This window comes from Neocloeon triangulifer, unplaced genomic scaffold, assembly GCF_031216515.1.
Source record: "Neocloeon triangulifer isolate White Clay Creek 2 clone unplaced genomic scaffold, ASM3121651v1 ptg000001l, whole genome shotgun sequence".
NCBI classification, from domain to species: domain Eukaryota; kingdom Metazoa; phylum Arthropoda; class Insecta; order Ephemeroptera; family Baetidae; genus Neocloeon; species Neocloeon triangulifer.
Window position 1 is genome coordinate 11600725 of NW_026775544.1, and position 20998 is coordinate 11621722.

Genomic DNA, 20998 nt, shown 5'->3' on the forward strand with positions numbered 1-20998 from the left:
AACCAAATTAAAGTAAAACAAGCTACCCATTATTTCATTTTGCAATAAACCTACTTATTTTTTATTTGGTCTGTTATTTTTATTAGAATATCTTCATTCTTAAATTTGCCATAAATTTAAAAAGCCTTATTTTTGTTGCCACGTTTCCCATTTGAATAAAAGTCAAAGGCAAATTGGCCTGGAAAACAACGGACAAAGGAAATTTAAATAATAGCACCATCAATTTTTACGACTCATTTTCTAAGCGAGCGCACTCGTGGCGGTTTCTGGCGTGGTCTCTCTTTTTCTTCATATATTTTCCTTGCTAGCCGAGCGTGAGCCTGACTCAATGCAACATTTATTCCTCTTCTCTCTTTGATGATAATTATCCGCGCCATTTCAGAGATTTCTAACCGCCTGCTCTGCGCGCGAGGAATTTCTCGCACTGCATTTTCTCATCGTCGAGCACGGCGACTTGGAGTAAAAAATGGAGCCGCGTCGCTCGGAGCGGCGAGACAAGAAGGCAAGGCGGTTCATCAAGTCGATTAACAGAAATTAATAATGCATTAGGTCGCGGCATTCTTGTTATCTTTCAAAAGAAATTAGTTCCTGTTCTGCTGTCGAGTCTCTGCAGTGAGAGAAACGGAGCACTTCTCAAGCTCGTCTCTCTCTCTCTTGCGACGTTTATTTTTTGCCCTTTCGGCGCTTCCTCTCTCTCTCCTTTCTCAAAAGTCACCAAATGCGGATCATTAATTATTTCACGGTGCTGCCCGAAAATAATAACAATAATTGTACACGCAGTTCTAAAACAGGCCCGCATAGAGATTAATTAAATTCCCAGACGATTAATTAACGTCGGGAGCCGCCTCCTAATTCGCACGCCGTTTGCTCTCAGGTCGCTCTTTGATGTTTGTCCAACCTCGCCCTTTGCTCGCCGCAAAAGGCCAGACATATTTATTGCTACTTGATTGCTACTAAATCACCGACCAGTCCGAACTCTCTGTCTCGCCCGCCGATACAAAAGCAGGCAGAAGAGGCGCGCGCGCCTTCGCGCCAAAAAATTATCATAATTGCGCGTAAATTGTGAGCAGAATGAGCTGTGGAAAAATGTGTGTGAAGAAATTTTTGCACCTTATATTTATGAACTTCATATAAACGGAGACCGCGTTAAGCGTGGGAACAAAATTTATTCTAGGAATGAATAAAATAAACGATAATTCTGCTTGACACTTTTGAACTCACAGTGGCCAATGTAAAATTTACTTTAATTAGGTCCCAAATCATACAATACTTTTCATGTAAAGAAGATCGATATTCAAATATAAGTAATTTTCTAATTTATCTTCTGAGTTTTTAAATTTATTTTATTATCAAAATTTGTTTCAGAATTACATGTAGCATAAATAACGGATTCCATTTTTACCCATTGCGTAAAATTATTCAGATAAGTTTCGATTAAAATGTTTTTCAGCAGCTTCCTCTAAAATTGATGCTTCTTAAAACAATTTAGATTCTGAAATTGATAATAATGAAATAATAATAATGATAGTGATGGTGATATAGAGCCCTCAATTGGTTTAAGGTTGCCCTCTAAAAGGCGGCCACAATGGCCGTCAAGAAAGAAGCTTTGCAAAGTCAAATGTGGCGAGCCAGTATTTTGAAAAAAAAATATAATATAATGAAATCAATTTATATTAGCGTTGACAAATAAAATTACTAATATTTTTAGTTAATAAATAATTTTCACTTGTTTATAAATTCTCCAAGATTTCTTCTATTTTTTAAATTTCTTCAAAAAATTTAATATATTCAATTTTTATATTTTTCTACTCTTTGTTAATATCCAGTGACATATTTATTATTGTTTGTTAATTTGGAAAAAGTTATACACAATTTTATTAAAAATGTGCAACTGGGCTTTGGTATAATAATATTTACAATTAGCATTAATTTTGAATTGAGTGTACATAGTTCATTATCAATTATAAGGTCTATAAAACAGATATTATTTAGGAGTATAAAAAATTATTAAATAAAAAAATGTTTGAAAATGTAAATAAAAAACGTCCACCGCGATTGCATGGTAATAAGCAAAAACCATATTATTTTAAAAATTTATAGGAAAATTATCATTAAGGCTATGAATTAACTTTAATTCTGTTAATTAATCAAATCGTAATGAGATGCTTTCAAAGCCAGCCAAATTCCCTCTAATTGCTGCAAAGCGCGATCCATCAAATCCAGGTAAAAACTCGGCAAGGTTCAGTCGGTGGCTCCTCCCAACCCCAACTCGGTTGTGACAGCTAAGGCTCCAGCAGCGGTTATGAATAAATGCGAGCTGATTATTATCATTCAGGCTCGACGGAATAATCGCGGCTGACATAAATTATGAAAAGCGGCCCATTAATATGAAACAGAGCCGCTCGCAATTATTGTGTGTTATGGTGCTATGTGGGCAGCGGCGGCGCGCATTCAAATCCAGTGATAAAAAAGCTGCCGGCGAGAGCCAGCTCGCGATGATGACTTATTAATTTTATGCCAACAGCACGTAGGTGTTTAATTGCTGCAAATCCTACCAGCAGCTAAATATAAATATAAAAAAAACGCTCTGTTTACCGTCCGTCTGTGAAAGGGCGAGCGCGCTTTTGACGTGCACAAAGAGAGGTCCGAAAAATGGGCTGAAACTGCCGATCGCAATCTTATTTTGCTCGGCCGCGTGTGCAATAAAATTTGATAGTAATAGTCCTGCTCGCCTGTCAGTAGCACATTTTTCATTTTCGGAGAGAGAATAAGAAGGCGAGAGAGACAACAGTGCCTGCTTTCGCAATGTTATTACTCAGCAGTCAGCAGCGAGCGGCAATTTTGGGAGATAAAATTTGTGCCACTTTGCTTCCAGTGCCCACATTTGCATTTTATTGTTGCGACTATCATTTCAAATGGACGATTGTGCTCCCGAAAATGAGATAGGCGGAATGAGTATAACAGGATAATTTGCGCAAAAAATATATATCATTGCGGAAAATGTGCACGGTTTTGCTATAACTTAAAATTATAGAAAAAAAGGCGGCCAGCTTTCTCTATAATAAATTATTTTCAAAATTCCTGCAATCATATAAAAAAAATTAATAAAAAAATCACGATTATTTTCGTACAATAACTTAAAATGATTTTCATTTTCTATCAGCCGAGGACAACGTAGAAGTTTAAAAGTGCTAATTTTAAAATGAAAGAAGAAATATATTTCAAAATTTTAGTCTTTGTTGTTGTGTGGGTTCAATTCTGCAAAACATATCTTTTAATCATATCTGACTGCATCTGACATTGTTTTAAAATTATTTTGATGTGTCAGCAGCAGTTGCACTTACTTCTCAATTTTAACTAATAGGAAAGGGTGGTGTTGTATATCTAATAGAGAGCGTTTAATTACCTCCATTTTCACCCTTTCGGCCATAAATCTTTGCCGACGCCGCTCCAGATGGACGAGAGTGAAAAAGGGTTAACATAGAAACACACTGCGCACCCCTAGCCCTAGATGGGAATAATTAAAAGGGTCACAATGTATCGAATAAAGTGCTAATGTGCAAACGAGAGAGAAACAAAGAGCGTGTGCAATTCGAAGCAGTGGTTTGCAGCGCGTCACATAAATTTTCTTTCTAAATTAGCAAATTTGTAACGCGCCGTGGAGTGCCCGCCACACCATGTAGGGCTGTCCGAATTCGTGTTTTTAATTATTTTCCCATGTCAGGCGCACACGATGCTGGTGCATTTGGAAAAAACGGCGCGTTATTTATTAGCCAGGCATATGGACGAAAGCGCGAGAGCAATCAGAACGAGCGAGGATGGCGGCGGCTGTTTTTTGTCCGCGATGGTTATGACAGCTCGTGGGGTTGCATGCAGCACCAGATGGCAAATAATCATCCCCCGCTGCATACATATACGAACGCACACACACAGTACTCCAGTTAATGACGTCACGAAATATAAAAACCTCCCCCCGGCGGCGTTCTCATCATCCCAGCAGGGGACGTCGGACTCTTTTCTAATGAATAGGCACGCAGTCCTAGGCATATACACACAACACACTTGTCTCAAGTAATCCACCCTGCCTCGGGAAATTGATAAAGTCCATGAGTTTTTTATTAAATAATGCGCGCCGAAGAAGGGGATTTGCTACACGATCAGCAGAACTAAATTGCGAGAGGGTAGTGAACAAATATAGCTTAATGCCAGGATTTGTATCTGGATTTGATTTTCCTTTTTGTTATACTTGAATAGTATGATCGTACTTTATGATAGTAAAAATTGCTATATAATTCTAAACTTTTCCATTTTTTATATCGTCTAAGCGCTGTAGTGCAGCTCATTGTAAGAGCAGTTAAATAGTTGAATAATAAATTTAAAATGTTTTATCTATAAATATATATAAACAAAATTAAGCATTTTTTTTGTGAAACTTTAACATTTTTTTTTTGCTATTAAAAAAATTATTTGATATAATTTATTAAATTTTATTTTCTTTATTGATATTTTTTCTATTTAGAGGTTTTGGAATTAATTATTTTGGAATCTAAAAAAATGTACAATTATAAGTGAATAATTAATTATATACCCATGGAAGTAGTTTGTGGTACTACATCGAAATAATGCATAATAAATTAAATTATTTCCTGACTATTTTGTGTTGTACTGCAATTAATGCTTAGTATGATTAAAATTATTTAAAAGATGCAAAAATACATGGCAATATCAATGCAAAGAATAAGATAACTTTGAAATAAAAATAATTTATTTTAAACTTTAAACTCAATGCATTTCTTATTCTCAAAATGAAATCATGAAGTTGCACCACAAATAAATTCTCATTGTTCACTGCCCCACAGCGCCGGTCTATTACTCGATGGCTCACGCGCTCATTTATCCGCAATTGCGAGTCGCTGCACCGCCAGCGAGCTTTTCATTTTAAATATCCCGAGGGGATAATTACCGCCGCAGCAATCAGTTCGCCGCGACTAATTCTCCTCCTGCGCTTTGTAATAAATTCCGCACTGCTCGAATATGCACGCATGGGCGGGCGGTCTTGACTATAGCAGACTTACACTCGGGGCCCTTTTTATACTTTTATTTCAAAGATATTAGAAAGGGCCACGGGCGAGACTGCACACATATGGAACGACAGCTAAATCATCTCGTACGAGAGGAAACGCTCGGCGGCGGCTCTCTTTCGAGTTGTCGCGCGCGACCCTTTTTCACTCGTGTCGGATTTATTACCGCGAGTGTTGTCAACTTTAAAACATGCCTAATTGAGACTGTGCGCTGGTGATTCATGTCCTTAAACGAGAGGGACACTTAGAGTGACATTTGCTGACCTTCTGCGTCGGACACTCTCGGATGGATATAGATGGTTGTTGTCGCGGATACCCTCATCTAATGGCGGTGCACACTTTTTAACGCCGAGCTGCTCCTTTCCTCTCTCGTGCCGCGGAGACGCCCACGATTATTAACTCGCGCCACAAATGAATGTGATACTTTTCTCTAATGTATTAAATCCTTTCCTTTTCCAAACGGCCCGCCAAAAGGGATACATAAAATGTGACTGAAATGTTATTTCACGCTTCTCAACTTCGGAAATTATAATCGGCCTGCCATAGCAAAAAAGGCCTCTAATGAGGACATGGCTTTTTAACGAATTTATATTATATACCTTTAGCACCTGCCGTCCTTATTTTTTTTTTAATTCTCTCTCTCTCTCTCTGATTTGCATGAATATATTCGACTGATAAAATCTAACTGGCCCGCGAGCTTTTAGGCGAGCGTGAAAATGCGAGATAGCAACAGTGTTAAAGAAGTGCGGACTAATTGTGCAGAATCGAATTTCGCGCTGAGTAATGAGGCAATTTGCAAGTGTGTCACTCGGACGACGCTACTCTGCAGCCCACCGGGAGAAAAAGTTACGATAACGACGACTAAATGTACACGACGTGTTATAATTATATAAAAAAGGTGGCGTGGAAATTGTCAGTCTCCAATCTTCGATTCAAATTTCGAAGATGTCACTCTAGGCAGGCTGTTGTCGCAGGCTCAGATTTTATCTCGTCGGCGGTGGGTAACCCTTGGACCTAGTTGAAAAAAAAACACGTCACCCAAAAGAAAAGAGGTGATCAATCAAACTAGCACATTATCGCTGATGGAAATGGGGGCCTTGCAGATTTGGCCGTATCAAAAAATTTGCATACAAAATCCGTCGTATAATCCAGGGCCAGTAAGCCGAAAATGGCGAGGAAAGCAAAGTGTCCAGCTTCCTCCCCCGCCCACTTAAAAGCTTTACGAGCCCTAGCCACGCTATGGAAGTGTAATTCCTGCGCTGATGCGTGCATGCATTATCAAATTTCATTTAACGGCCTCCATAAAATTGAGAGATAGCAGCAACCCTTGGACCGGGAGACGAACCCTTTCCCCAATTGGGTCCAAAATAATGCTTAGATAAGCGGCGAGACTTTAAAAGCTAGTCCTGTCGCCAGCTAGGCTAACTGTCAACATATAAATATAGAGCGAGAGGCAGGATGCATCAGCCGTTTTATAAATGGAGCCAGCACTGCTCTTAATTCTTGGTATTCTTTGAATGATCTCAGTGAGTCGCTCCCCTGCTCTCGCTCCTGCGCTGGCAGTTTGTTTATCTTCCACACACTCTCTGTGTTTAGAGAAAATTGGGGAGACGAACGCAATGAGGGAGAGAAAGATATCGACGAGCCGCCGCCACCACCACGGACGAAATGATAATTTTTACTATCTCGAGGCAATTAGCGAGTTGTATTGAGACCAAGGGGAGGAGGTCCTGCAAGATAATGGCGCGACGGCTATTAGATTATTCATGGCGCTTAATTGCGCACTGCGAAGAAAACCTTTGAAAAGACCGGGGAAACAATCAATCATCGCGAGGCTTTTGTGAAAGTCGCACTAATGTGAATAAATGCATCTAGAGTATACGCGCAATTGATGATAATGCATTATGTATATACGGTCACTTGAAGTAAAGCAGAGGGATAAAAATAAAATTAGCTGAAGTTTAAGAATGTGTTGGGGAATATGAATGTTGATTGATGGGAATTGCCTTGCTCGCAGCTTAATTAGAGAATGCACTTAGGGTTTTAGACAAAAGCTGTAAATGAGTCGTTGCTTTTTTTGAACTATTCAAGAGGCATGTTTCTTTAACGAAGCAAAGGTTGAAGGGAAACTTTCGGATTTTTATTGCAAGCTATATATGAAGCTAGACACTTGAGCGGTTGAAATTAGGCAACCAATTAAGAACGATGCATGGACGTTGAACGGGTTGCATTATATTTTTTTAGATTAATTTGATAAAAAAAAATTAGTTTTTTTAGATATTTTGGCATATTTTTCACAAAATTATAATAAAATTGCTGTAAAAGCTGATGGTTACAATAAGGCAAGCAATTGCATACATTTAAGGAACGTTTAGCTGGTTTCATTTTTTATTATTACAATATTAAATTAAAATTGAATACCACAGCATAACACAGATAATAACGCAGAATCAATCACGAAAATTACTCCTGACACGGCAGGAATTTTATTTCAGCATTTTGAAACCAATCCTTTTCCATTTAGATAATAAATAAAAGGCACGTATCTGGTTGCATAACCGAAGCTCTTTTCATCTCCTGTCAGCGGTTTGTTGGAATTCATCGAAATCGAAACATTGCGGGCATGCACATAATTTTACCTGAAAAAGAGCTTTGTCGGTCCGAACGAGGAAAGCCCGTCGGTAAATTTGCTCGGCATGCGCGAAATTTGATTAACCTGCCCTCTCGGCCGCTGCTCAATCAGCAGCTGTGCGCCGGGGGTCGATGCTGACTGAGCAATCAAAAGGTCCCGCCCTGACGGTGTTTGCCATTCCTGCAGGCTGTTTGATTTCACAATGAATCATCCCCTCGCACATTAAGCTTTTCCTTTTTATTTATTTACCCGGGGCCGCTGACGTTGACGACGACGAGAGGAGTCGCGGCATGCAACCCTCGGTCCGTCAGTTTTGGGCAGACGCAGGTGGATTCTGGTATTGATTCTCTATTTGTATTATCATAGAGCGGATCCGTCTGCGGCAAATAGCAACTAATGAGGCCAAAGGGGCCTCAGTAGAAAAGTAGTCTGCTGGCGGCGTGTGTTTTATTTGCGAGGGAGGCGCAGCAGCCGGGGGTGGAGTCGCCCACACGCTTCCCCCGGCGTTGCCTATTCACAAGGAGCAGAGAGTGAAATGGGAAAGAGAGAGGAAGAGAGATGCTGTGTGCATGCGGTTTTTAGATAAAAACCTGGCTGACTCGGATGGCGAGATAATTGAATGACTCCCCACACTTGCTTCCTGGCCTGGACCTAATGGGATCCGAATAATGCGATAGAGGCGAAATCGGAAATATTCAGACATAGCTGATTTCACCTAAATAGCATGAGCAGTTTTTCTGTGCCCTCGGGTACCTATACAAGGTCGTTATAAATAAATTGCCTCAGAAAAAAAATTTAAATTTTAAAGGAACAAAAGAAATATTGCCGACCGTATAAGGGCATATTGTGTTCAGATTATAGAATATTTTTTTCACGCGCAGAGATATAAATTCCTGGCCCAAACAGAAAAATGGACACAGGTATAATCAGAGAATGCTTGCAGGCTATAGTGCAACAAATCAACTGAGAATAACGGATTAACTTTTGGGCGTAATGAAGTCAATTAATTTGACAAACAGGCGTGAAAGCCGAGAGCCAAGCCCAATTTCAGATGTTTGCATTTCCCACGTGTTTTTTCTAACGTTTATATTATGCCCAACTTTTTTTAATACACACAAAATAAGCCGTCTATTATGTTCTGCGGCTGTGGATTTTCCGCCACTTTCAAACAATAATAACAATAATTTGGCGAATGCTCGCATACAGGCGAGGGACGAAAATGAAAAATGTGCTAGCACATCCATTATTATTAATAAAAATAACGCATACGAGCGGAGAGCGTCACTTTGGGCGTTGCGCTCGCTCAAGAAAACCATTGTTTCCCACGTGATCCCATTACATAATGCGTTTGTCGCTCTTTTCTCCGCCACAAATATATATATTTTAAACCAATGTTAGTTGGAAACACGTGTGGTACAAAGCAAATGCAAAAGAGAACCGCCGCGCCTATTAAATTCAAATTAAAGCAGCTCGAGCGTGTGTGCAGTGTTTTTAGAGCCGGGTATAATTGAAAACAACACACACGCACGCCAAAGCTGCCGGAAAATCCGCGAGGCGATTCTAAATGCATAAAGGCAGATTTTCGTACAGCAACTTAAAAGAGAAAGGCAAAGTTTAAGACGGCACGGCATTAAGGGTGAAAATAAAAGCGCACAGCCAAGTTTTGGAAAGCCATTTTAATTCAAAAGTTTGTGCTGAGAAGCGGGCCTAACGTCTCGTATTGTGTCTGTCGAGAATATTAAGCAGCTTTTGCCTCCACCAGAGCAATAAGGAGGAAGGCTCGTTTGCAGTAGTTTTAAATGGCGTGTTTTATTCCCCTTGCTGGCTTTACAGGCGGTGTGTGCGTCGAGTGCTAATGAAAGCAGAGGAAACCGAGCCCGACTCACTCACACACGCCGCGGTCGCCCTTTTCCTCTTTTCGAATTTTTTGTTAAAAATATACTCCTCAAAAGCGGCCGAGCCATCCGTCTTTCATTCGGATGACACGCGCCAAGATTTCGCTGCAACCGGAACTCGGCAGTCTCCGTGACTCATATTTAGAGACGAAATAAAAAATTGATTTATGCGTCTGGACGTTTTGAAAATTGCCTGTAAATAAACAGCGGAAAGCACTCCCATCTCTTTTGCGCGGCTATTTTCACGTACTTTTTTACTAGCAAATTTTAAATTCGCTCGTATTTCATCTTTTTAATGAGCCGCCCATCTGCTTTTGATTTCAGTTCTGCGAGACGAGTTCCGAGTGGAGCCAAAGGACACCAGGGTCGCTCAGGGGGAGCCCGCGCTTCTTGAGTGCGGCGCTCCAAAAGGTCACCCAGAACCCGCTATTAGCTGGCGCAAAAATAACCGCACAATCGATTTTGAAATGTCGAGAAGGTATGTGGATCAACATGATAATATCTTTACTTGCTAGTAGTAGATGTTTGTTAAAAAATTTACTACTTAAAAAGTTTTAACTAATATTTAAAAAAAAAAATATAAACTTTGAATTTAAACAAATGTATATTTTTTTTCGTTATTTTTATAAAACAATATTTTTTAATTTTTTTTAGTTTTATATAATTTACAATTTTTATTTTTATTTCATTGTTATTCTACTTAGCAAGCATAGCCATTAGGTAATTAATTATATTCTGCTTAATATTTTCTTCATATTTTATTAAAAGTATACCAAGCTAGCTAGTTATTTATTGGTGAAGCATAACAATGTAATATCTAAATCATATGTGCAGTTTTAACCAAAAAGTATTAATCAAATAATGAAATTATAATGGTACTAACATGTCTATGAAAACTTTAAAAATTGATTTTGCAAGGTAAGTTTATTAGATTGTTAAGATTCCTGATTCCTAAAAACTAAAAATAAATTTCCTGGAAAAACAAAATAGGTTGGCAATTGAAAGTTAATTATTGTAACTTTTCCTCAGGATTCGCGTTGTGGACGGTGGCAATTTGCTGATTAATGACGCACGGCAGAGTGACGAGGGCCGATACCAATGTGTGGCCACAAATGTTGTTGGTCACCGGAGCTCTCAAGTTGCTGTGCTCTCAGTTCACGGTAAGCACTTTGATCTTGTTATTGAAAATCTGCCGGTGTCTCTTTTACTCGATGTTATTTTTGTATTCTTCTCTTTTCCTCCTTGCGAAACTGACGTGTCAATTTTGCGCAGTGAAACCGTACTTTGTGAAAGAGCCAAAGGACGTGACCGAACTGCAAGGCCTGAGCGCCGAGTTCAGCTGCCGCGTCGACGGCGACCCTGTGCCCAACATTCTTTGGAGCAGGGCCGACGGCAAAATGCCGCACGGCAGGGCGCACATCCTGGACGACAGGTCGCTGAGGATCGAGGATTTGCAGCCTGGAGACGACGGAATGTACATTTGCCACGCAGAAAACGTGGTTGGGTCAATATCTGCTCAAGCCCAGCTCACTGTTCACTGTAAGTACTCCAAAAATGTTACAAGGATTATTTTTACACCGCTAAAAAATTTCAAAGGACAAAAATCTGTTTGTATTAAACTATTAGTCACTTTTTTTTAATTTTTCAAAAAAAATTAGAGTGTAAAATATTTTTGGCACTATGAAAAAAATTAATTATATGTTTCCAATATTCTCAATTTAAAACTTGTGTTAAATGCTGAATTTTGAATTTTATATGGAGAAATAAAAGCGGGTGCTAAAAGTACTCAAACACGTTTTAAGTTTTGTTCCACTTTGTTGCAGCTCCGCCTGACTTCATTGTCAAACCCGATGACCGCAAAGTAGCTGTCAATGGTGTGACAACCTTCACTTGCTCTGCGCACGGACAGCCGCCGCCTTCGGTTTTCTGGAGTAAAGAGGGCAACAGTCAGGTACGAAACTTGTATTACCTAAATTGAAAACGTCAATCCGGTAGTAAATTGGCATAAAGTTTTTTTCATTCAACACGTCCAGATCGATTTGATTCAAATTAAATTATAATTTAATTGATATAATAAAGAAAAATGCTATTTTTCCCTTTGTTTGGCAGAGTTTTATTTATTTTTTCGTGGGTATTTCCCCCAGCTCACAATTAAATATATGCTTTTGAACGGCCCGACGAGATGAGATTAAAGGTGCTTATGGCGACTGTTTGCTTTGCGTGTTTAGGTGTTGATGTTCCCTGGGCACGACTATGGTCGTCTGCACGTCAGCGCGGCCGGCGAACTTGTGGTCAGGGGAGCTCGAAGGGGCGATTCTGGCTACTACGTTTGCTCAGCTCTCAGCGTGGCCGGCTCCAAAATTGCCAAGGCTTATCTGGAGGTGACCTCCGTTGACGACTTCCCTCCGCCCTTGATCCAAATTGGCCCATCCAACCAAACACTGCCGATGAAAACTAAGGCCGTTCTGCCCTGTTCGGCTGTCGGTGACCCTGACCCAAAGGTCAGATGGAGCAAGGACAACGTCAACCTGAACCTAGACAAGACTGGACGGGTTTCCATCACCGATAAGGGCACTTTAATCATTGATGGTAAATTAAATTGAATAATTTTATATTAATTTCATATTTTAAAATAAATATTTTAATATTTGCAGAACTCCAGCCGAGTGACACTGGGTTGTACACTTGCACAGCCTCTTCTGAGAGTGGTGAAACCACCTGGTCCGCCTCTTTGACTGTAGTTCCGCCCGAGTACAGAAACATTCACCGCACTCCAGATCCGGACACCCTTCCCGGTGCTCCGAACAGGCCAAACGTGTCCAACATCTCGGACACTTCTGTGCTGCTCAATTGGAAATCAGGCTCTCCAGGCGCATCCCCACTGGTCGGATTTACAGTGGAGGTTTTCAGCAGTGAGCTCCAAAGTGGATGGAGTGTTGCTGCCCACCGGGTCACTGGCAGCAGCATCAAGATCACGCAGCTCAAGCCAAACACAAGTTACATTTTTGTAATCCGAGCTGAGAACTCGCATGGCCTCTCACCGCCAAGTCCACTCTCAGACAGAGTGCACACTTTGGCTAGAAGAGGAAATAATGGGCTCGAGCTGGACCTTGGAGATGCAAGGCAGCGACTCAGCTCCAAAATAGTCGAGCTGAAAGACGCACAACCTGCTAGCTCGACTTCGGTTCGACTTGTTTGGGAGGTTTGTTTTTAAAATTTAATTGAAAATTTTAAATGTTGAAATTTATATTTTGTGTAGATTTTGTCAGAGGAGCAATATGTGGAGGGACTGTACGTTCGCTACAGAGATATTTCCAGTGGCTCCCAGAACTACGCCATGATCACTGTGCTCAACTCAGGAGCCACCAGCTATGTGGTGCGCCAGTTAAAAGAATTCACAAAATATGAATTCTTCCTGGTGCCCTTCTACAAGACTGTTGAGGGCCAACCCTCAAACTCCCGCACCGTCCAGACCATTGAAGATGGTATATATTTGTGGCAATTCCTTGTAATTCCTTGTCTAATGCAAATTTTTCTTTCTATTTACAGTTCCATCTGCTCCTCCTGAGAATGTGCAAGTGGGCATGATAAATAATACATCAGCTTTCGTCAAGTGGAGTCCGCCACCGCCGCAACACCACAATGGAATACTTTTGGGCTTCAAGGTATTTTTTTTCAAACGCTTCTTGATAAAAAAAAAATTAAAATAAATTGTAAAATTTATAAATAAAGAGCTTAAAAGTATTAAATATTTGGAATTTAAAAATATTTATATAAAAATTAAAAAATTTTGATTTTAATTAATTATTTATATACAGCATTTCATTATTATTTTCATTGCCAAATTTTTAAAATCACCATTTTAATTAACCTTTGATAATCACATTATTTATTATTTTTGCAGATTCAAGTGCGCAGTGCGAACAGCTCAAAAGTTCTGGCTCAAATGAATTTGAACGCCACCACCCTGACAGTTCGACTCAACAATCTGACCACCGGCATTGCATACTCTGTGCGTGTAGTGGCCTACAGCAGAGCCGGAATGGGCCCTTACTCTTCTCCAGTCATTCTGACAATGGACCCTGCGTCTCTTCTTCTAAGTGACTCCAACCTGCAAAGCGCTGGTGAAACAGGAAATCCGCTTCTGCAAGACAATTGGCATGTTCTCTTTGCGGCTCTCATTTCTTTGGTCTTGCTGGTCATGGGCGCCGTTCTCTTCTACGTCCGCAAACATCACTCCAGTAAAAAGCAACTCGGACACCAGAGTGGTTAGCTCAAAATTATAAATTATGAAATTATAATTTTCAAATAATCCATTGCATAAATCTTTTTTGTAATTTAAATGTCATTCTCTATTTCTACTGAAATTTAATTTATTATTTTTATTATAATAATAAATTTGACATATTCTAACCTTTCTTCCAATCAGCAGTTCCTGTGGTGAAGGCAATGGAATTGGCATCACTAGATATGGGTAACACGAAACAGGCGCCTTTGTGGATTGACAGAGGTTGGGGCGCTCAGGACAGGAATACCCCGGGAACGCAAAATTTGCTCTCTGGATCAAATGCAGGGTCTGATTATGCCGAAGTTGACCCTCGAGGACTGTCGACCTTTGGGAGACGAGAACCTCCTCAACTTCCAGGCCCCTACGCTACGACCACCCTCATCGGGTCAGCTCGCCGCGACACCTCACTGGTAATTTTTGGTGTACATTTAATAAGTACTTTGATTTAATATACATACATTTGATTTTATAGGAGGAGCAAATTTTCTGTGGAGTGCCAAGTTCCTCAGCCAGTGACCCTAAGACTTCAAGCTCAAATGATTCTTGCCCTCGGCCTGACAACTGCAGCATGGGCTCTCATGACCACCAATCAAATTTGTATATTGGTAAGGTTTTTTTATTTGGAATGTAATTTGAATAAAAAAAAAATCGTTCAAAAATCAGAAGACGGTGGTTTGCTGCAGCGTCACAAGAAGCCCTCAAGTATACGAAACAAAATGTCAATTGCAAACAATGGTCCTCTGGGTCCGAGTTGGTCCGACTTCATTCCTCCACCTCCCCAGGAAGATCCTCCTCCACTCGGAATGAACGACAGGCCCGACACTCCTGCAAGTGCCAGACTTCTTCAGGTGCGTTGAAATAGAAAAATGCTCAGCTTTTATTGAAGTTAATATTCTAAATTCACAGGCTCTTAAAAAGGGCACAAGTCCCCTTCCTAACCGAAGACTTCACATGAATTGGAACAGCATGGCAAGTGAGTCTCGTCTGCCTGCGCCAACTCAACCACCCCCAGGAGTTCCTTACGACGAGCTTGGACTGACAGACCGCGGCATCCAATCTTCACTCCCGAGTTTGGCTGGCGAATCTGCTAGACTGCTGAGCAGCAACAGACGCAACATGGTGCCTGACATAGGTAAATTTGTTCTCAAATTGAAGAAAAATGGATTTTTTTTTTACTTTCATTTAGTTATATAAAATCACAATTCTTAAATTTTCCCTAAATTAGCATAATTTTGTTCTACAGTTGACTACAGTGAGGCAGAGTACAGCGTGGCTGGTGAGCCAGGACAGGGGTACAGCAGTGCACAAACCAGCGAGGAGGATGACCATGTCAACGGAAACTGCTGCTCGTGCAGTGACGCTGATGGTGCCTATGAGGATCAAGCAATGACTAAAGTGAGTTTTTATTTAATATTAAAGAGCTGAGAGATTATAAGTAATTTTTCAATTTCAGATCTGCCAACATGCAGGGCGCCAGCAGCAAAAGAGGTTTGATCGGCAGCACAAGAGGCCAACCTCACCGTACAGTTCCGATTCCAATTACAGCAGTGGTCGTCAACAGCGAAGAGACAGACCTCCGAGGAGGAAGCAATCAAATATCTCCAACTCGCTTGATAGACCTGGTAAATTTAAATATGCTTAATATAATATTTCCTACTTATTAAGTAACTGAAGTTTGTATTTATTAGGAAAATTAAATTTCATTATAAATTTATTAGCTTAAAATAATTAAAATAATTGATAAAAAAAAGTTGATCCAGGTTGATCATTTTATGAATATTATTTATTCCTCTTTCTTTAATGAAATCTATTTACAATTTTTTTTAAAGTTTTTAATTTGAAAACGATTAATTTTATTATATGAAATCTTACTATTTTGTATTTTTCTTAATCATTTAAAAAATTGTTTCAGAGGGACACATGTATTGGTCAAACCCATCGCCCTTAGCAAGTCCTCATAGTCCTAATGCGGCGCACAAGCCTCCTCTACCCCCGTTGAATGCTCACCAGCAATAGAGAGGACCGCTGCCTCGAGATGCTCAAATCAATTTTTCCTCCTTTTCTTCTCGCTGTAGCATGTGTTTTTTTATATATGGACTCTCTCTTGTTACGCTGTGATTTGGCAATAAATTGCCACGCATCATTTATCGGTGTGTAAATAATGTGCAGCAGAAAATCGAGGGGACGATCACTGTAAAATGCATAAAAATGTAATGGGTAGGCCATGCCACAATTGTTAATTTGTAATTTGTTAAGGCTGTGTATAGTCCTAGATCAATGTGGATGAGACGTGAAAATCTCAAATCGCGCGCCATCATAACCCTTCCTTGGCATTAACAGACAACCTAATCCTTGTTTGAATTTTGGAAGCAAAAGGCAGGACCCTTGAATCATTTGTAGACGGCTGGAGATTCAGCTTTCTTAATAAATAATGAAAAAAAAAACACCATATTTCTTGGAGGATAAAAAAAATACACACTTTGGTAGAAGTTTTAGATTTGAATGTGGCAAAAATAATCGATTGACCAACTTAGTCTGAGGTCAGGTTAATAAGTCCTATATATCACATTAGGAATTTGTCCAATCCATTTTGTATACTTTCTATATAAAAAGCCAAAAAAGCTAAACGATCAAAGCAATTTATCCTTAGAGGCGCCAGATCCATGCCGGAAAAAATATCTAATATTGCTGTACAAGTTTGCATCCACTTCTATGAATAACATGTCAGTAATACCTTAGCGTTAAGGCTAACTATGATGTTCTAGTGCAGGAAATTCAATTGTTGGAATGATGTAAATTCAATTGTTGGACAAGAATAACATAAAATGTACACATAGGTTTGATGTCAAACCTATCAAAAATGAATGTGTCTCTGAATAGCTGAGAGGAATGTGTATTTGATGGCATAAAGTAGAATGAAAAAAATAATGTAATATGCTTTTGTTTTCAGATTAATTTGAAAACACTGCCATTCTGACTGACAAACTAATTTAATAATGGAGTTAAAATAATGTGACCATCCATGTCTAAGGATATTTCGTGTAGGAAATTGCAAAAAAATAAATATTAATAAATGAATGATTGCGTTTTATTTTATTTATTTTTAAGTTATTAATTGATGAGCGTCGTCCGACCCAAAATGCATTTTATTAGGCTTTAAAAAAATCTGAGCAACAGTTGGACATAGTAAATGAAAGGTAAAAGTGAAACTATCACCTCCATGTGGAATAAATAAATTTATAGTTGTTTTTTACTTTAAATTAATCTTATTTAAAGCAGGAGATAAAATTTTATAATTTAATATACAGTTTTTTGATAAATTCTATATTTAATTTCTTTATTTGTTAATTAAATTTTATTATTTCTAAATATTTATATTTGTGATTGAAATTTTTGCAGTGCATTCTTACATTACGTATCAAGTACTCTGATGGAAGGAGCTACGTAATAACAATTTAGCAGTTATGCGCATTTCCAAATTAGAATTGATGTCATTAACACCAAAGATTAGACAAGGGAGCCGTCACTGGCCCTGAATGTATAATCACGGCTACTTGATAAAAAGAAGTGTTTTTTTTTTACCTATTTTTTAGAAAATGCGGTACATAATATGTAATATTAAAGTTTTTTAAAATGTTGAAGTATCTGAATAATTATATTTGCGATTAATATGACATTTTTACTCTCTAGTCAATTACAAATGACCTTTTTGCGCAGGGATCATAATATTCGCAAATGAATGGGTATCTTTTGCTGCACATCGAGTCGTTCCACATAATAATTCCCTTGTTGTTATAATACTGCATACAATCTTCCTTGTTCCAAGGGCCGCTGTTAGGGGGAATTCCGCTGGGCTCGCCACGGTGCCAGGCTGCAGAAACGTTCACCGGCGCCCCACTTGTATACCAGTAAAAGCTGCCCTCCTTGCCAAGATCACTTCCGCCAATCCACATTCTATCAGTAATGTATTGCCCTTTTTTGAAATTAAATTGCAAAATAAATGTCTGATAGTTAGTTTGCAAATAATATTTTACCGAAAAGTACAACAACTTGTTCGTGCTCCGTTTCCGTTTCAATTGTTAGCAAGTCATATCCCTGGTTCCTGCATTGTTTAAGAGCGCCATGCCAAGTGTCCTCAAAAAAAAAAAAAAAAAAAAAAAATTGTTGAAATAGTAACTATTTGTTAACTACAATAGTTACAATTTCCTTTAAACAAAACTTACAGGTTCCGATAACACCTTCATCATGTATTTTCCACCCTTGAAAGTAATCCATTCGTCTTTTTAAACAATAATTAATTTAATTAATGATCTTAAACTTTTTAAATACATTTTACCTGTCACTGAGGAGACCCGTGAAATCGCGAGAAGTACACAGATTGCGCCCAAAAGCACTTTCAGACGCTGCATATTTGACCTGCAGTCAAATCTGGGTCAACTTGATGCAGTAGTCTAATTAACGTCAACCGTGAAACTTTAAATGATTTGCGTTTCATGAACTTTTTAAGATACACAGTAATTGCTACTTACAGCAATTGAAGTGAAATTTTATCTCGTCTGTTCGATAAGATTTACAAGGGGAGAAGTCCACGATGTGAAAAAAACGGAGTGACTTCATATTTATCTCTCAGCGACACTCAGGTGACCTTAGAAAATCGTTGCCAAAACCTTTTCTGGATTTGACATGGAGTTTTTTTTTTCAATAAAAAGTTGTATGGACAGACGCGCAGCAATCTGATTTAGTTCAAATACGAAGTTTATTGGTGTTAATTGGATATAAGCAAAATAAATTTGATGTGCAAGTAAAAACTACAATTTAACATAACGAGAGTGAAAAATACATAAATACATTGGAACCGTCATTATACATCCCTTAAGTTGTTTTTATCATTACTATTAGAGTTTTAATACATTCTTTTTTAAAGAATCGGAAGTGCCAAAAGAATTGTATTCAAAAAGTGAAACGCGTAAAACGGAAATAGCCAGTGAAATTAAATTTTAATTTCATGATCTCATTCTTAGAAGATATGATAAATCAATTTCATATCATTTGTTTACCATTTAATAAGAAATATTGACATTTATTAAAGCATTTTCGATGATCTTAAAATATTATCTATCACTTTGAAACAATGTTTCAAGTCCTTAAATATTATAAAATTTTAGATAATATTAGTTTACTCTGTTAACTTTTTGGATTTAAAACAAAGTTCTAGAGAGTTTTCACAGATTTTGTGTAGAGAACAGCTAGTGACAAAATTATAAACGAATGATTATATAAAAGTCTTGCATTGGTTCAAATAGAGAATTTCTCAAGTTTTACATTTTAAGATAAGACAAAAGAGCCGACATTTTGGCGCTGAATATTTTATCATTCTATTATAAGATTAATTAAGATATAAAAAAAGTGAATAATGTTATTGCTTGAATTAAAAACTAGGGTGTATAAAGAATGAAAGTGAAAATATTAAATAATATCATAAGTTCTGGTTAATATTAAGGTATGTATTAAAAATATGTTACAGAAAAATATCCAGCAATTAAAATGGTCTTCTTGCGCAAGGGTCATAAAGTTCGCATATGAAGTTGTACTCGTTCTCGCAAACCGAGTCGTTCCACAGAATAACGCCATTCTTGTTTTGATACTGCAGGCAATCTTCTTTTACTCCGTTGGAAGGGTTGTTTCCGCTTGGTTCACCAGCGTGCCAGGCAGTGAAATTAAGAGGCGCCCCAGTTGAATACCAGTAAAAGCTACCCTCTTTACCGAGATCGGTACCGCCAAGCCACAGTCTATTGGTAATGTACGGCCCTTTAAAAATTAACACCAAATAAGAATTATTGAAATTAATTTTAAAAATTAATATTTCACCAAAAACTGCAAGCACTTCATCTTCCTCCGCCTGACTTTCAACTGTCAGTAATTCGTATCCCTGCTCTCTGCATTGTTTAACAGCGTCAAGCCAAGTTGCCTGTGGTCATGAATAAAAATAAAAATTTCACTTTGAAATAAATTTTACTTACAGGCCCCGAAAGAATCTTCATTATGTATTGTCCCTCTTTAAAAGTAGTCCATTCGTCTATTAAAAAAATAATTTTATTCTTTGCCGTTAAATTTGGCATCTTGAGTAGTTTAAAATAAATTACCTGACAAAGAGGCAACGTTCGAAATAGCAAAAACTGCATAGAGAGCGACGACAAACACGCTCAGGTGCTTCATATTTAACCTTCTAAATACACTGGGCCAACTTGCTATAGTGTAGCTAATTAACAAAAACCTCTATCGCAAATGATTTGCGTTTCAACTAAACCGTTATTTCTAAGTAGCACTATTATCTTTGTGATAAGATTTGCATCAAAGTACGTCACGGCCGCGGAAAATAACTTAGCACACTTTTTACTTGATATCAGAGGTTTTGATTAGTTTTGAGACAAGTCAAATTTTGACATTTGCAAGTGAGCGGACAAAGATTGTCTCTGTTATATTCCTTTTGAAATTGCCGACAAAGCTATCGCTTGCATTAAAAGTTTTTTTCTCTTTGAAATTCCTTTTTCTTAATTTTTAAGAGAAAAGTTGTGTTGGTTATAAAATAATAAGTAATTTCCTAAATCAATGAATTTATTTTTTAAGTTTGTTAACAGTGCGTGTTTTGTCTGAAAACATTAAATTATCTTTTTTTTTAGAATTTAGTGTAAGAAATATATTACCTAAAGCAGGGCACGTAGCTATATTTCCTTGCCGGCCTTGCCGCTCTCAAGTCTCAACACTATAATAGCCTAAATAGCAGTAACCTGTGGCCAATGTTGCTCGATGTTTTTGCATGTTTATGCAATCTGAGGGCCAAGGACTCATCTTTCTCCTCTTGGTCTAAGAAGGCTTAGAGTTAGAGCTGCTTGAAATTTCCAGTGTTTTGATTCTATGCGTCTGAAGTTACCAGATTTTTTTTACTTTAATAAAGCATGAGTTGAGTTTAATGATTATTTGCTCATGAGAATTACCAATTTCGCCTACTTGAAGTTCGCTGCAGAGATGTCTCTCTTGCTGCTTATGCTTCTTTCTCAGCAGCTCCATTCACATCTTTGTATTTTGTGGTTTTCAGGAAAAA

At 38.3% G+C, this 20998-nt stretch overlaps 3 protein-coding genes across 6 annotated transcripts in view; 1 reads left to right on the forward strand and 2 right to left on the reverse strand.

Annotated features, from left to right (window-relative positions):
• LOC132193893 (roundabout homolog 2-like) overlaps positions 1-16968 on the forward strand; it is an 80991-nt gene extending 64023 nt beyond the window's left edge. Inside the window, exons 1-17 of one of the 4 annotated variants that reach the window (XM_059614868.1) lie at positions 9392-9803; positions 9933-10086; positions 10638-10768; positions 10881-11147; positions 11432-11559; positions 11837-12197; positions 12263-12810; positions 12868-13093; positions 13158-13273; positions 13513-13876; positions 14038-14306; positions 14369-14501; positions 14560-14744; positions 14803-15028; positions 15140-15291; positions 15350-15518; positions 15809-16968. In XM_059614868.1, coding sequence (XP_059470851.1) covers positions 9776-9803; positions 9933-10086; positions 10638-10768; positions 10881-11147; positions 11432-11559; positions 11837-12197; positions 12263-12810; positions 12868-13093; positions 13158-13273; positions 13513-13876; positions 14038-14306; positions 14369-14501; positions 14560-14744; positions 14803-15028; positions 15140-15291; positions 15350-15518; positions 15809-15912 — 3561 coding nt within the window. In that variant the 5' untranslated portion in view covers positions 9392-9775 and the 3' untranslated portion in view covers positions 15913-16968. Of the gene's footprint in view, positions 1-9391; positions 9804-9932; positions 10087-10637; positions 10769-10880; positions 11148-11431; positions 11560-11836; positions 12198-12262; positions 12811-12867; positions 13094-13157; positions 13274-13512; positions 13877-14037; positions 14307-14368; positions 14502-14559; positions 14745-14802; positions 15029-15139; positions 15292-15349; positions 15519-15808 lie in introns of those variants that run through there. The other 3 variants (XM_059614842.1, XM_059614860.1, XM_059614850.1) reach the window with 3 other exon arrangements.
• A 489-nt stretch (positions 16969-17457) lies between these two features.
• LOC132193921 (C-type lectin-like) lies at positions 17458-18421 on the reverse strand. Its single transcript, XM_059614879.1, has 4 exons — positions 18233-18421; positions 18120-18175; positions 17931-18030; positions 17458-17869 (listed from the first exon to the last, which is right to left on the reverse strand). Exons 1-4 carry the CDS (start codon positions 18303-18305, stop codon positions 17583-17585), a joined length of 516 nt encoding a protein of 171 aa, XP_059470862.1. The 5' UTR covers positions 18306-18421; the 3' UTR covers positions 17458-17582.
• Positions 18422-18628: 207 nt separating this feature from the next.
• Positions 18629-20201, reverse strand: LOC132192865 (C-type lectin BfL-2-like). The gene is made up of 4 exons (XM_059613052.1): positions 20040-20201; positions 19917-19972; positions 19765-19864; positions 18629-19704 (listed from the first exon to the last, which is right to left on the reverse strand). Exons 1-4 carry the CDS (start codon positions 20110-20112, stop codon positions 19436-19438), a joined length of 498 nt encoding a protein of 165 aa, XP_059469035.1. The 5' UTR covers positions 20113-20201; the 3' UTR covers positions 18629-19435.
• Between the last annotated feature and the right edge of the window lie 797 nt (positions 20202-20998).